At 45.2% G+C, this 12,737-nt stretch overlaps 1 protein-coding gene across 2 annotated transcripts; it reads left to right on the top strand.

Annotated features, from left to right (window-relative positions):
- The first annotated feature begins 10,104 nt into the window (after positions 1-10,104).
- Positions 10,105-12,529, top strand: LOC101922739 (thymosin beta-12-like). 2 transcript variants are annotated; one of them, XM_005242735.2, is made up of 3 exons: positions 10,105-10,171; positions 11,071-11,178; positions 12,195-12,529. In XM_005242735.2, exons 2-3 carry the CDS (start codon positions 11,079-11,081, stop codon positions 12,230-12,232), a joined length of 138 nt encoding a protein of 45 aa, XP_005242792.1. In that variant the 5' UTR covers positions 10,105-10,171; positions 11,071-11,078; the 3' UTR covers positions 12,233-12,529. The 2 variants fall into 2 exon arrangements, with proteins under 2 accessions (XP_005242792.1, XP_027650167.1); XM_027794366.2 differs by lacking the exon at positions 10,105-10,171 and adding an exon at positions 10,199-10,595.
- The last annotated feature ends 208 nt before the right edge of the window (positions 12,530-12,737 follow it).

The raw sequence follows: 12,737 nt of genomic DNA, 5'->3' as shown, positions 1-12,737 counted from the left end.
GACTGACAGGTGCAGCGCGCGCCCCCTCCCCCGGGGTCACGTGCTGCGGGGCGGGGAGGGGTCGCTGGCGGCGCCGCGGGGCGGGGCTGAGGGGGGCCCGGGCTGAGGGGCGGCGGCACCCCCGCGCCTCGGTGAGGCACCGCACCGGCGGGTGAAGCCGCCCGGGGCAGGGGGCTGGAGGCCGGGGGGCGCGGCCTGCCTCGGGCCGTTATGGCCCCGGGCTGCCCGGCTGCAGGCGGCGCCGCGCCCGGGAGCCGCGGGCAGCGAGCCGGGCATTAACCTCCTTTTTCTCGGTTCACCCGCGGCGTGACTCAGCCCTGGGCCCGGCGGGCGCGGGGTGCCCGGAGAGCGGCCGCCGCCGCCCCCAGGACCGGGTCGGAGCAGCCCCTGCGGATTTTCTGAATTAAAGCATCCAGAGCGATCGCTCCCGAACTTTTCCCGAGCGTAGGCGCGCCAGAAGTAACCCAGTGCCCTTTGACAAAGAGCTAATGCGTTTTGAAAGACAAAATTTAGCACCCTTACACCGAGTTAGCACAAGCGAGGAGACGCCAGCTTATGCCAGAAGTGTGAAGAGCCGAGCCCGACAGTCTGTGTTCCCACATGCCACGTTGAAACTACAACAGCTTTTTCTGGCATGCGGTGCCAGCAGCCATAGGTGGTGGGTTTAATAAAGCGTTTAAGGAAATTTGGATTTAGTTTAAAAAAAAAAAGCTCTCGGGGGAAAGCTTTTCTTCCCGTGAAAAACTGACAAAAGAACGTATGAAAGCAGGAAAACGGTAGGAGTAGGATGGGATGCATTGAAACTTCTGTATTGCCGATAGCTGGGAGGGTTTTTATTTCAGGTTCTCCAACATGGATTCTAAATTTTATCTAGAGATACATTTGTAAGACTCATTAAGAGGTTTTGCATTTAGAATCCGAAGAAGGGAGAGTCACGATTCCTCGGTAAATCAGCCTGGTTTTAATCAGATCTAAAACTGTTTTCCTGCTAGAAGATCCTGGTATAGTTAGGAGGTGCCATACAAAAACAATAAAGTGTGTGGGGTCAGGGCAAACAACTTCTCAGGAGGTCTGTATTTGCTGTCAGTCTACTTGCACAGCAGATTTCTCTCCTCGAACAGCTAGTAAAATTTCCTTGCATCAGGATGAGCTTTCTGAATTTGTATTTTGTATACATAGCTGTGTTCTTTCTGATTCATTTAGCCTCATCAACAACAATAAAGATACTGAATCAGAACAAGCTGGCAATTTTGTTGATGAAACATGGGAGAGAGCGGACTCCAGCTGGCTCTCCAGCAGATATGTTGGCCAGTTGACAGGAATAAAACTGCAAGAAACCTGACACAGAAAACACACGCAGCGCGAGGAGACAGACAGCAGAGGCAGGCAGGTAGGCAGGCACTGCACAGCACCTGTTCGCTGGTTTTGAGTCCAAGACAGTGTCTTCCCTCCTCTGAACTGGCTCCGAGTACGCCATTTCGTGCCAGCTTATCCTACCTCCTTTCAAACGCTTCCAATGTTCCTTGCAGGGGGCAGACATATGCAGTCCCAGGCTGCCATTTTAATCTTTTCTGCTCACTTTGTGTTCCCGCTGCCTTTTTCTAAAAGGTTGAGGAGAACCTGGGAGTCCGGGCACTTCAGCCACTCTTTCCAAGATAGTAAATATAGAGGAAAGGGAGGCAACAACTTAATGAGCATCTGCATGGTTACACTGCTGAAATACAGCTATTCAAGGCATCTGCCTCTTGGATCACTGCTAAAAGTTACCAAGGAGCAATGTGGTAGCTGTCCCTGTCCATTTTTCGCAATCTCAGGGCACAGCTCAGATTTTATAGTATCATTTTGTAATTCTCCCACTAACGTGATACTCAGACCGCCGCACAGCTCAGACGCTCAGCCCAGTTTTGGCAGTCTAGACAAGACAGCATGGACAGTCTCGTTTACCCGCTCCGAACCTGCAGGCACATGCAGAGCAGCCCCAGCACGAGCAAGAGCTGTGCAGGTGTGTGGCTGCAGGCACACCACGTGACATAGGACTGTCACCCACATTTCGGGACGTATGACAATGCATTGCCTTGCACAGTGACAAGGCCTTGGTGTGAGGCTGCTCACAAGGAGAAGGACCCGTTCCCCAGCTGCTGCACAGCTCCAGAAGCTTGGCCAATGCATCTGGTCAGCATCTGGCTCCTAGGACCGAAGAGCCAGAATGCCACAGCAACCCTGTGCCATCAGTAAATCCATGTCCAGAGCCACAATGACAAAGGGTGAGCCATTTCTGCAGCTCAGTTTCTCCTACACATCCAGCTAAATTGTTCAGCCTAAAAGTTTTGCAGAGATTCTGCTGCTAGGTGCTCATAAAGTAACCCGGTGTATCTAATTACTAGTGCAATTCCCTTGTTTTCAGGAAGAGCTATTCATGAGCACAAGTCATTGTTACCAGCATATGTCACAGAAGAAATGGAGCCATGTTTCCTTCATGGGTCCCTGATGTCAGTCCTGACCTAGTATGACTTTAGCATAAATACACTCTGAACACTTTGGTTTCCAATTAAGTCTAGTTCCAGCAACAGCCCTACATTATTCCTCACCAGAAAATGAAGCAAGTGAAAGAAAAATAGCCCTGTCCCAGCTGTGCTCACTGTGGTACAGGACTTAGTACAAACTGAGCTAGAATACTCCAGAACTTAAATCAATTTTGCAATGCCATGCAATCCTTTGAACACTGATAGCCTGTCGTGCAATTCTTTACCTTCCTACTGGGTCGTTACATTACTAGAAGGAAATAGAAATCTGATGCATAGCAAAGCAAGACACCATCTGGTGTAATACTGTATGTATGCTGCTGTATATTACACGCCAACAGTTTTTACTTGGAAGGGGACACACACAATTTTCTATGTGTCAGCGAAGTATTTGCTTTTGGGTTTAATTGTTCATCCACAAAAATATTATTTGATATACCCTCTCTTCTGGACTTGGAAGCGTTGTCTTAATGGATCAGGTTTTGTCTTAAATGGATCCTATTGGTATGTTGCAAAAATATTGACAAACATGAGTCCTTTCAACACCAAAGATTTAGCAAACAGTAACACTTTCCAGCTGGTTGCTCTGCAAAATGCTTTCCTTTCCTGCATATTTCATCCAGAAACAGGGACATGTCCCCAGACCGAGTCTTTGCTTCGTTTCTCTTTTCCAGCATTATAAAATTTTCTAATAAAACATTTTGTTTCAGGATGTCCACACAAGACACTTGGCCATATTGGACATCCGTAACTCTCCATGGAGGCTCCTGAATCAGCAACTATCCAGTTCTTCTGACTCACGGTGTCAAAAAGGCACCTAAGAATCAAAGTCCATTTTTAAAGCTTTGCCCTGTATTAACAAATGAAGCTTCACAGTGCTGAAGCAAAGAAGGGAAAGAACTTGGTTCATGGAAACAGAAACTCCAGCACAGAGAAAGACATTCAACTTTCCAAAGACTGTCTACCATTACCAGACACATATGTAAGGAATTTTTTAAACTGAATTCAATACCAAAGGCATGTGTTCTACGTAAATGTCAGATTTTTTACTCATTTTTCTACCAGAGTTCCGTGATTAAAATAAATATTTACAGCATAAGATTTTTTCCCCTGACTTTGAATACCTTTTGGATCTGAATCTTTGTTTTGGAAGATCTGTCTTTAAGATAGAGATCTAGGAAAATGGGGCGAATGGTTCTTCTAAGGCTTGTTCACATTTAATTGCATGGCTGCAGACTTAACAGGAGATAATTCTTTCCTTCTTGAAATTGAAGACATTGAAAGGTTAATTCAGTCTTCTCAGTTCCATTTCCTTCCTTCTGTTCCCCTTCCCACACTCCCCCCCCCATCTGTAGACAGCCGAATTATTTGAATTTTATGCAAGCTAGTATTCATCCAAAGAGAAAAAATCATTCGATGTATACATCAGACAAGCAAAAATTACAATATTGCACACTTCTGGTTTTTACTTCCTACTTGCTTTCCTCTGCGTTCACTGGTTCGGGCTGTGGACAGACATGAACTCATGCCCTAAAGCCAGCCTCCACTTAGAAGTTAACTTGAAATGCTTGAATGATGTCCCCATCCCTTTTGAATTCCCATTCTTTGCACTCACAAGGATCCATACTTGAGCCTCCATGGCGCTTTTAACTGGAGCTGAGGAAAGGCTACAGTCCAAGTCAGCACAAATTGTCTGCTGCCAACACAATCACTCTGTGCTGCTCTCCTGTTATTTCATGGTGTGGTCACTCACACTCCAAGTATACTAACTCCAGAGGAGTCAGTTTGAGCATAGAGAGCTCAAGTTAACCCTGTTCTGAAGACAGAGCCTTAATAAGACTGAAGTTAATTTCTTCACATATATTTGCAAGAAAAAAAGCCATAAAAGTAGTCATTGGAAACGTTGTAGTTCAGTCAGGTTCTGAAGAGATAGCTGTTCACTTCAGATGCTGTGAAAGGAAAATAGTCTCTTATATTATTTATTTTTTTTTTTACATTTTAGAGAAGAAAAACAGCTTTTAACATACCATACTTGCAGCTTTCATTTGAACTGGCAGAAGTTAACAGAGGTGGAACTTACTGATTACCACTTTCTTACATAATCATTGACCTTGTACACAGCATGTAATACATATGTGTTTGGCTTATTCTGTGTAGCAAGCTTATAAAACTGGAAAATGATTTTTGGAAATGATGATGTATGAAACCCTTCAATTAGAAATGCAAGTTTTTGTTCTGGAAGTTGCTCAGAGATCAGCTAAAAAAGATACTTGGCTGCCTAGTCTGTTGCTCTGCTTCAGCAGCCTGGTTTCATCGAGCAGCTGAAAAACATCAGGGTTTATCATCTTGTCCCCAAAATGTAAAACTGACTTAAGCTTCCAGGAGGTCCCAGGCTGTTGAAAGTGGCATGATTTGGCTACACAAAGAGAAGTGCTGGTCAGGCTCCCACCAAAACTACATCCACAACCCTGTGCTGCAGAAGTCAAGGATACCATGACTCCCTATCTATCTACCCCAGCGCCATGCAGATTGTAGCAACAGACTCACCTATTGTCCTTTTACATCTGGACAAAAAGAAAATCTGAAGTTAATATAAAATTAGTAGATCCCTGGATTTCATTTTTATTATCTTCTCTTGGATTATCTGTTTGGTGCCAAAATTTAATCTTCATAAGGAATAGCGATTTTCCTTTTGTTCATAGCAGAGAGCGAGAAATTCAACAGTGGATTGTTTAATTCCAGAGCAGCCAGCTGCACTGAGAAGAGCCATGTTTAAGCACACTCCCAACACTCACCCAAGGCTTCTCCATCTTATTCTTTCCCTAAGAGCTGCTGCTTGCAAGAGATGCTTCTGTCCAGAGACAGAAAGGAGAGAGATAAAAACAAAAGGACTGTTAGTAAAGACTGAAAGTCATGCTAAACTAGCGTTTCTAGACCAGAATTCATCACAAACTGTCATGTGCTCTATAGCATATTAACTAATGTGACTAATACATCACATGCTTCTTTCCCCACCCTGTCTTTGGGAGAGAAGCATGTGCATGGACATTTTGTAGTTATTTTTTTTCCTTTAATAATGCATGCATGTGTCACTGCATTTTGCTAGAAAAGGCCAGGCCAAAGCCAAGTGTTTTATGCTGGAAGACACACTTTTAGGTCATTTCTCAAGAAAGTTCTGTTGCAAAAATCTCCATCTGGTTAAACTTTTAAAAATTCACCCCCATGCTGAGTTTTTTAAGACCAAGAAAGAGGGAGAGAGGAAATTTCCACTCCCACTAGCTTATGTTTTCTCTTGCTGCTCTTTGCTGCAATGGGACTCCTAGTATAGACTGTCTAAACTCCAGAGCTATTTGGAAAACACAGGGTTGGAAAAAATAGCCCCAGCAGAAGGACTATCTACAACCAGCCTCTCCCCTCATCCTCCGACCGCACCTACATTTAAAAGTTCAATGGTCTCGATAAGAAAAATGAAACACCTTAGGTAATGATAAAACATACAACAGAAGACAAGTATCGAGTATTTGCACACCAGCAGTGCAGTGTTATGGCAAACGCTGCCAAAGAGAGATCATTGCCTTCCTTACACCCCCAGGATTCATTGTCTCTTAGCCTGGGAACCTGTCTCCGTTCCCAAACATGGATATTTTTTTTGGCAGCAAGACGGAACAAAAGGCACAAAGAGAACTAAGAAAACCCTTTCAGTGAAGCTGTAGTCTTTTTTTTTTTTTTTTTTTGCTGTTCCCCTAAGGACGGGAAGCCTTCTAAGGACAGCTTATAACACATGCAAATCCTGCTACCTTTTTGGAAGGTGCTCAACGCTCATAGGGACCTAAAGGAGTTAGGGTGCTTGCAGATTCCAGCCCACCTTTTGACCTTGGAAAATTAATCCCCTACCTTTAGCACCAAAAATACCACAACATTTTGAAAATGAAATCACTGTTATATTTGAGTGGGTGTGTTATTTCGAGACAGCACTAATGTGATTATAAAATCAGTTGTGTCAGCTTATTGGCTCAGCTACAGACACTGATCTGCTCGAGCGTCTGTTCCTCGAACAGGCTGCTCACGTTAGGGTGCTTTGTCCCCCCTCAGCCCCGTACAGAAATAGATGTGATCCGATTCCCACTGTTGCACCAAAGAGAAAGAAACCCCTTCTTCTCACATTTGCCCACCTAGTCTCCACAAAACATGGCATTTCCAGAGCATCTCTTCTGCCAAATGTGAGCACAGCACGCCCCCAGCCCGTGAAGGGCTATAGCCCCTCTCCCCCTCTCTCTCTCTGTGCCACTCACTCCTTAGACCCTCCTCCAAATTTTCCTTTGCCCTTGATCTCCCTTTAAACATTTCCTCTCACCTATGACTGCATTCTGGTGGCAAGTATTTGTGTTCCCCTGTTTCTCTGTGGGTGTCTGACAGACACTCGGTGGCTTATGCTGCCAGGCACAGTTTAATGCTGTCAGTGGCAGGTGATTCACTGGTATCAGAGGTGTCAGCCCTGGCAGGTTTGACTCAGCCCTTCATCCTTTGGCAGCAGATTGAAATAAAATGCAATTCCCCTTGTATCTGAGGCAGCTTTTCAGAAACAACCATACCAATATAGCTTTACGTGTATAGGATCTGTAAAGATCCCATAGTCAGCTTCCTCTGCTGGCTTGCTATTTTTTTAATTATTTTTTTTTTTTTTTTTTTTTGCATTTCTGTGTGCTGGACCATTCAGATGCCTCTGTGCACCCCAAAGCCCGTGAAGGTTCATTGCTGCCACAAACCTGCCAAGGCTGGGTAAATGCCATGTTCCCATTACTGAAGGTGGTGACTCTGAAAATCCTGCCACTAAAAACCTGCCTAATAACTGCTTTGCTCCTCATATAGCAAGAATACTTCAGTTCCCAGTGAAAGCAAAAGGCATCTGTGTAAAATATTCCCTATCTTTCCCTCCCGTGACCAGCCTCAATGCTGTATGCAATACCCTCAGGCCAGGCTCCAAACTTTCCATATGAAAACTACATACAGCTGTCTGTCCTGCACGGAGTATGTAAACACGGGGTTTGAATCCAGTGTGAGCAGTGTTTGACCACAGTACTGAACTTACAAGCTACAGGAACTTGACAGGCACTTTATGCAATGGCTGAGATGTTTGTTAGGGAGATGAGTATCTACTGATTTCAGCTGAGGGTAAGAACACATAATTTCTCAACATTATGTGACGTGGACTAACGCTGTTGCACCTTCCTCAGAAACCCAACCCAGTATCAATTAAAACCCTGGTCATCTTCAGCCTAAAAACCCAAACAACATATGCCAGACTGTTTTTAATACTAAGTCTGCCGATAAATCAGGCAATTAAAATGGTGGTGGTGAAAAACCAAGCATGCTCACCCTGTCTTACCGTGTTTAGAAGAGCCTGAGCTCTGCTGTGGGTGCGAGGGGCCAAGCCCACGACTGCAATCAGAAAGCCAGGAGTGAGATTCTCCCGCTCTGCTGTCCTGAGTACTTCATTTGCTCTCTACATATTGAAAGAATTTGTGCCAGTCTAAAAGTTTAAGAGGTTTTGCCCTTGTAATCCCTCTTCATAATAAGAATTCTAATTGTTACTTCTAAAAAATTTAAAAATTGAAAGTCATGAACTTCCTGAATTCATGAATCATTCAGATTGGGGTTTAAAGTCTTTTTCTGATCTTCTAAATCTGGTGTCCAGCCTAACAAGAAGTAGTTAATGCTCTCTCTTTAAACAGACACTAAGACCGTTCAGTGTCAAGTCTCGGCTACAGTTTACATCGAATATTCACCCAGTGGCTGCCTTCCTGCTTATTCCCAGGGGATTTTGGTCAAGAACACAGCTTTCTATTTTTGACAATTGGTTGGACTAATGGGGTGGAAAGAAGGGAACTGAGCCCTGACACTAAATACGACTGGTACGCACGGACGTTGATTGCGCGTGGACAGTCAGTGCAGATGCAGAGCTAACCGAGCCAGCCTGCACAACTCAACCGAGCTTTTAGTGTAACAAAAATGTAGCTGCACTGCTGCCAGGATGGTCATAGGTCCAGAAGCAGCACAGCCAGGTTCCTCCTTTACCCCAGCTACTGCAGACATGGCTATAGGGCAAAAATGCTCTTAGACTAGTGTTTGCCAGGGCACGCAGCAACCCCTGCATTCTCTGAAGACAGGGAAAACGGGATGGAATAAGGAAAGAATCACTGGGTGGAAAGAACCGCTATTCATGAATGCTGATGAGGAAGAATGGTCATTTCTTTTCCTGCATTTCATAGAATCATTGAGGTTGGAAAAGACTTTTAAGATCTAACTGCAAACCTATTCATTATTTCAATTTAAACAAACGTTGGAAGAAGAGGTCCTTAAAACGTATTAAAACCATTTTCTCCACATGCACATACCAGACTCAAACCCACTCTACCTAAGCCTGTTATGCCAACGGAAAGATCCACAGCACCTTCCCGGGGCTCTCAATCAGCTGTCAGACACCTCCGCCCCTCTATTGTCAGTAGAGAAACCTGGATACTCCTAGGGCACAATTAATTTTATCCCAGGTTGGTTGCTCCCTATTGTCTATCACGGAGTCTAGACAAGTAATTCAGATGGAGACATCTGAAGTTACATGAGAGGAAACTGACGCCAGCATCTAGGAGGATGCGCACAGCCCTTCCTTCCCAAACCCAAGGGCCTCGGAAGAATGATTCCCCAGATAATTTTGGGCAATGTAGCTGGAGCCACATCACAGCCACAGGGATGTCCACAGCCCCCGACAGCAGCAGCTCTAGGAGGTGGCTACAGGTGGTGCCCACGTTAAAACAAGACATGTCTTGCAGACACAGGCAAGGGCTAGTGGCCATTGTAAAGGTTTTTCCGAAATGCATCGCTCGGCACCTGCAGCGCATTCTCCCTTTGCTGCAGCTGAAGAGGGTCGCTGCAAGAGAGTCCAGGTGGTCCACACCGTCGGGAGGGTGGGATGCAGGGAACAGCCACGCAAGCGGGATGGGCCAGCACGGCTTCTTGCCAAGCGAAGGCAGGAAGGTTGGCTGCGGGCGTCCACGTGCCATCAGGCTGACCGAAAAGGGAGCGAATGAAGAGTCCTGGTATTCCTTTCAGGACACATTCCTGGACACCAGTGCGGTGCTCAGGCTGTGCTTATCTCAGATTTGGCCCATGATTGCAGCAATTGACCATGCTTGTGCTTAGAGCCTCCCGGAGCCCCTCGTGCTCCTGCCAGCCTGGGTGGGTGGGGGTGATCCCCAGGCACGTCGCTGGAAGCACCTAAAACGTCCCCACAAACTAATCAGGCAGCAGCAGCCCTTACATGAACTCCAAACCTCAGCAATGTAAAAGAAGGGCAGGAAGGGAAACTTAAATATCATCACCTTGGTAAAGGAGGAGAAAAAAAAAATACCAAGATGTGTTTTAGCGGTTTTCCATGTCAGTTTTCCCATTTCCCTCCCTCATGTACTTTCTGCAGCAGCAATCTGTCCTTTCCCTAAATGCTGAGCAATCCCGGCACGAAACTAATCAATATTAATAGCGATGGGCTCAGGCAGGGGGGAGGAGAGGAGAGGAGAGGAGGGATTACCCTGACCTTTTTCAACTCACACTGCCTCAGACGGCCACCAAGCAGCTGAGGAGAGAGCAGCCAGACGGTAATGCCATGTGGTTTTAGTGGCTTTTAATTTTTTCATTTTTTTTTCATGTGAATTTTTACTTCTGTTGTCTCAGTGCAGATATAATGAAATCTGATTGTCTTCAGGAAGGAAAAAATTATAATTATATCAGTCATCTCCGGGCCAAACCTCGCCTTGATGGGAAGCTCCACTGAAATAAGGGGAATAGTGCCCAGGCTGGATTTTAGCTTGATTTTCTATTAAAAACAGGAGTGGGATTAGGGAAGTTTTGACAGGTGAAGTGTTGAATGCCGGTGTGCTTTGTGGATTTCTCTGATAATGAATACAATCAAAGCCATTGAGCCTGCGACTGGGATATTGAGTGCGAGAGCAAACAAAGGGCTGGGTGAACCCGTCCTCTATTGTTAGGCACAAGTGTCCACAGCAGCTCATCCAGATATGGGTATGTATGTGCTCAGGACAGGGTGTTCAGAATTAAAGACAAATCTTACTAACTAAAACAAAATCATAATTGAAGCTTTGTTCATATTGGATTTGGGGCTTATTGTAGCCTTTCTGGTTAACAGCGTTTCTTAAAATAGAGGTTTACGTCAGGAGGCACCGTGGATTATTGGCAGTTAATGCATTGTCTTTGCTTTACTGAAATATTTTTGTTTTCATGTGCAATATATGATTTTTAGAAATTTCATCTGAAAAATCTAGATAAAATTCTATTTATGCTTTTCCTTTTTGCTCTGAAAGAGCCAAGCCTCAGGGAGAGGTCTTAGATTGAGGTGTTAGATTTGTGGGGGGGTTCTGAATAAACATTTTTATGGTATTTTCATGTTTTTTCTTTTGAGCAAGAAGTGCTTTGCAGATGGCTGATATCGCAGCACTAGCTAATGAAGCCACGGGTGTGTTTTTCCTTTCTTTGTCAGGACCCATCATGTCCGACAAACCAGATTTTGCAGAAATTGAAACATTTGACAAGACAAAGCTGAAGAAGACAGAAACCAGAGAGAAAAATCCATTGCCCACTAAAGAAAGTAAGTACTTATGAGGCTATTTGAACCATGAGTAGCAAGGACACAATCTGTATTGCAGTTCATATGCAAAATGAATACTAATCATAGGATTACGGGCTCAAACTCATCCCTGAATTTAACTGGGGATAATACTAAGACTTGTACTCTGTGCTGGCCAAGGATACAAGTGGTTATAACCTATGGTGCATTTTGTCTGAAAAGTCCTTTCTGATGGGATTGCTCTTGTTTCTGCTAAAAGCAAGACCAGATTTTCTGCTGGTTGCAGTTAACAGGATCAAACTGTTTGTAATTACCATGTCACCAGCCCCTTCGGAGGCACAGGTGCCCAGGGGAACCCTTGCACATCCCTGGCAGGCCAGGCAGCATCCCCAGAAGGTGCCCGGGCACTGGATTTAAGGTGTTATCAGGCAGATAAGCTGCTGCCCCCCCACTGGCACCTGCTATCAGCCCTGGCCTGGAGTGCTCCAGGCACCTTCTCCGGGAATAAGGCTGCAAGAAAAACCCGTCATCATCCTTGCCTAACAGGCAATCTTCCTTAGCGAAGCGCCCCTGAGCTTTTCTCGTGCAGGGTCCTCTCCCGTACACGCACTGTGCACAGGCAGCCAGGTGAGGGTTGCGATTCACATCCAACTTTGGATGTGAAAAGGTCATTTCTCTGCATTTGGACCAGATTTTGCGAGCAGTTTCCTTCAGAAGAGTACCACTAACCACTTCGGATGTGTCAGTACCGATAGGCGTGGAGATGCGTTGTCCCTCGACATAAGATATGGGTTTTTTCCCTCTTTATTATCCCTAGCAATGCTAAAGCTGTAAATGGAAGAGGAACTTTGCCCATCATGAACTGCACCCTACTAGCTCCACAGCTGTGGGAGTGAGGGGCCATTTCCAGGTGGCCAAAGAAAACAAGTGCGGACTTACCATCCCCCGGCTTTAAGAATGACCGTAGAAATCTGTATCCTGCAGAATCATTATAATGCTTATTGATGATGGTTTTGTTTCCTCTGTTTTTCTGGCAGCTATTGAACAGGAAAAGCAAAGTGAAAGTACAGCCTGAGCATAAAATTGAAGATGTGACTGCTGCTTCTTCAGTGGGGTTTTGGCTTCAGAGTTGGGTTGTTTTGTTTTGTGCATCCCCCTCCGTGTTTGTTGCCCATTTATTTTAGCAAACATTGGCTCATTTAATGTTCCCCTGGAAAGAAGTTTGGTTTGTATTTGTTGAACAAGATACCATGTATTTGTATTCTTAAAACTGTAATTCCAAGTTCTGTATCAAAGCCGTTACTTGCCCCAAAAAAACCAATTCGCATAAAAATTGTTTCCCTAAGCCTCACAATAAACAGGTTTCTTCTGATCAGCTGTCTTTGAGCCTTGCAGAAATAAGTTTACACTAAACTCTTACTAGCATCCTTCTCACTTTGCACTGCCACAGCACCTAGAGAGCACAGCCAGGTTGGGAAGAATTACCCCAGGCACCCACAGGTCCCCGAGGCCGGCACACAGCCCCTCTAGTGTCACCCCAGATGGCATCAACACCCCTGACTGCCTCTGCAGCAGCCTGT

Source organism: Falco peregrinus, chromosome 8 (genome assembly GCF_023634155.1).
Source record: "Falco peregrinus isolate bFalPer1 chromosome 8, bFalPer1.pri, whole genome shotgun sequence".
NCBI classification, from domain to species: domain Eukaryota; kingdom Metazoa; phylum Chordata; class Aves; order Falconiformes; family Falconidae; genus Falco; species Falco peregrinus.
This window is presented reverse-complemented; position numbering and strand designations above follow the sequence as displayed.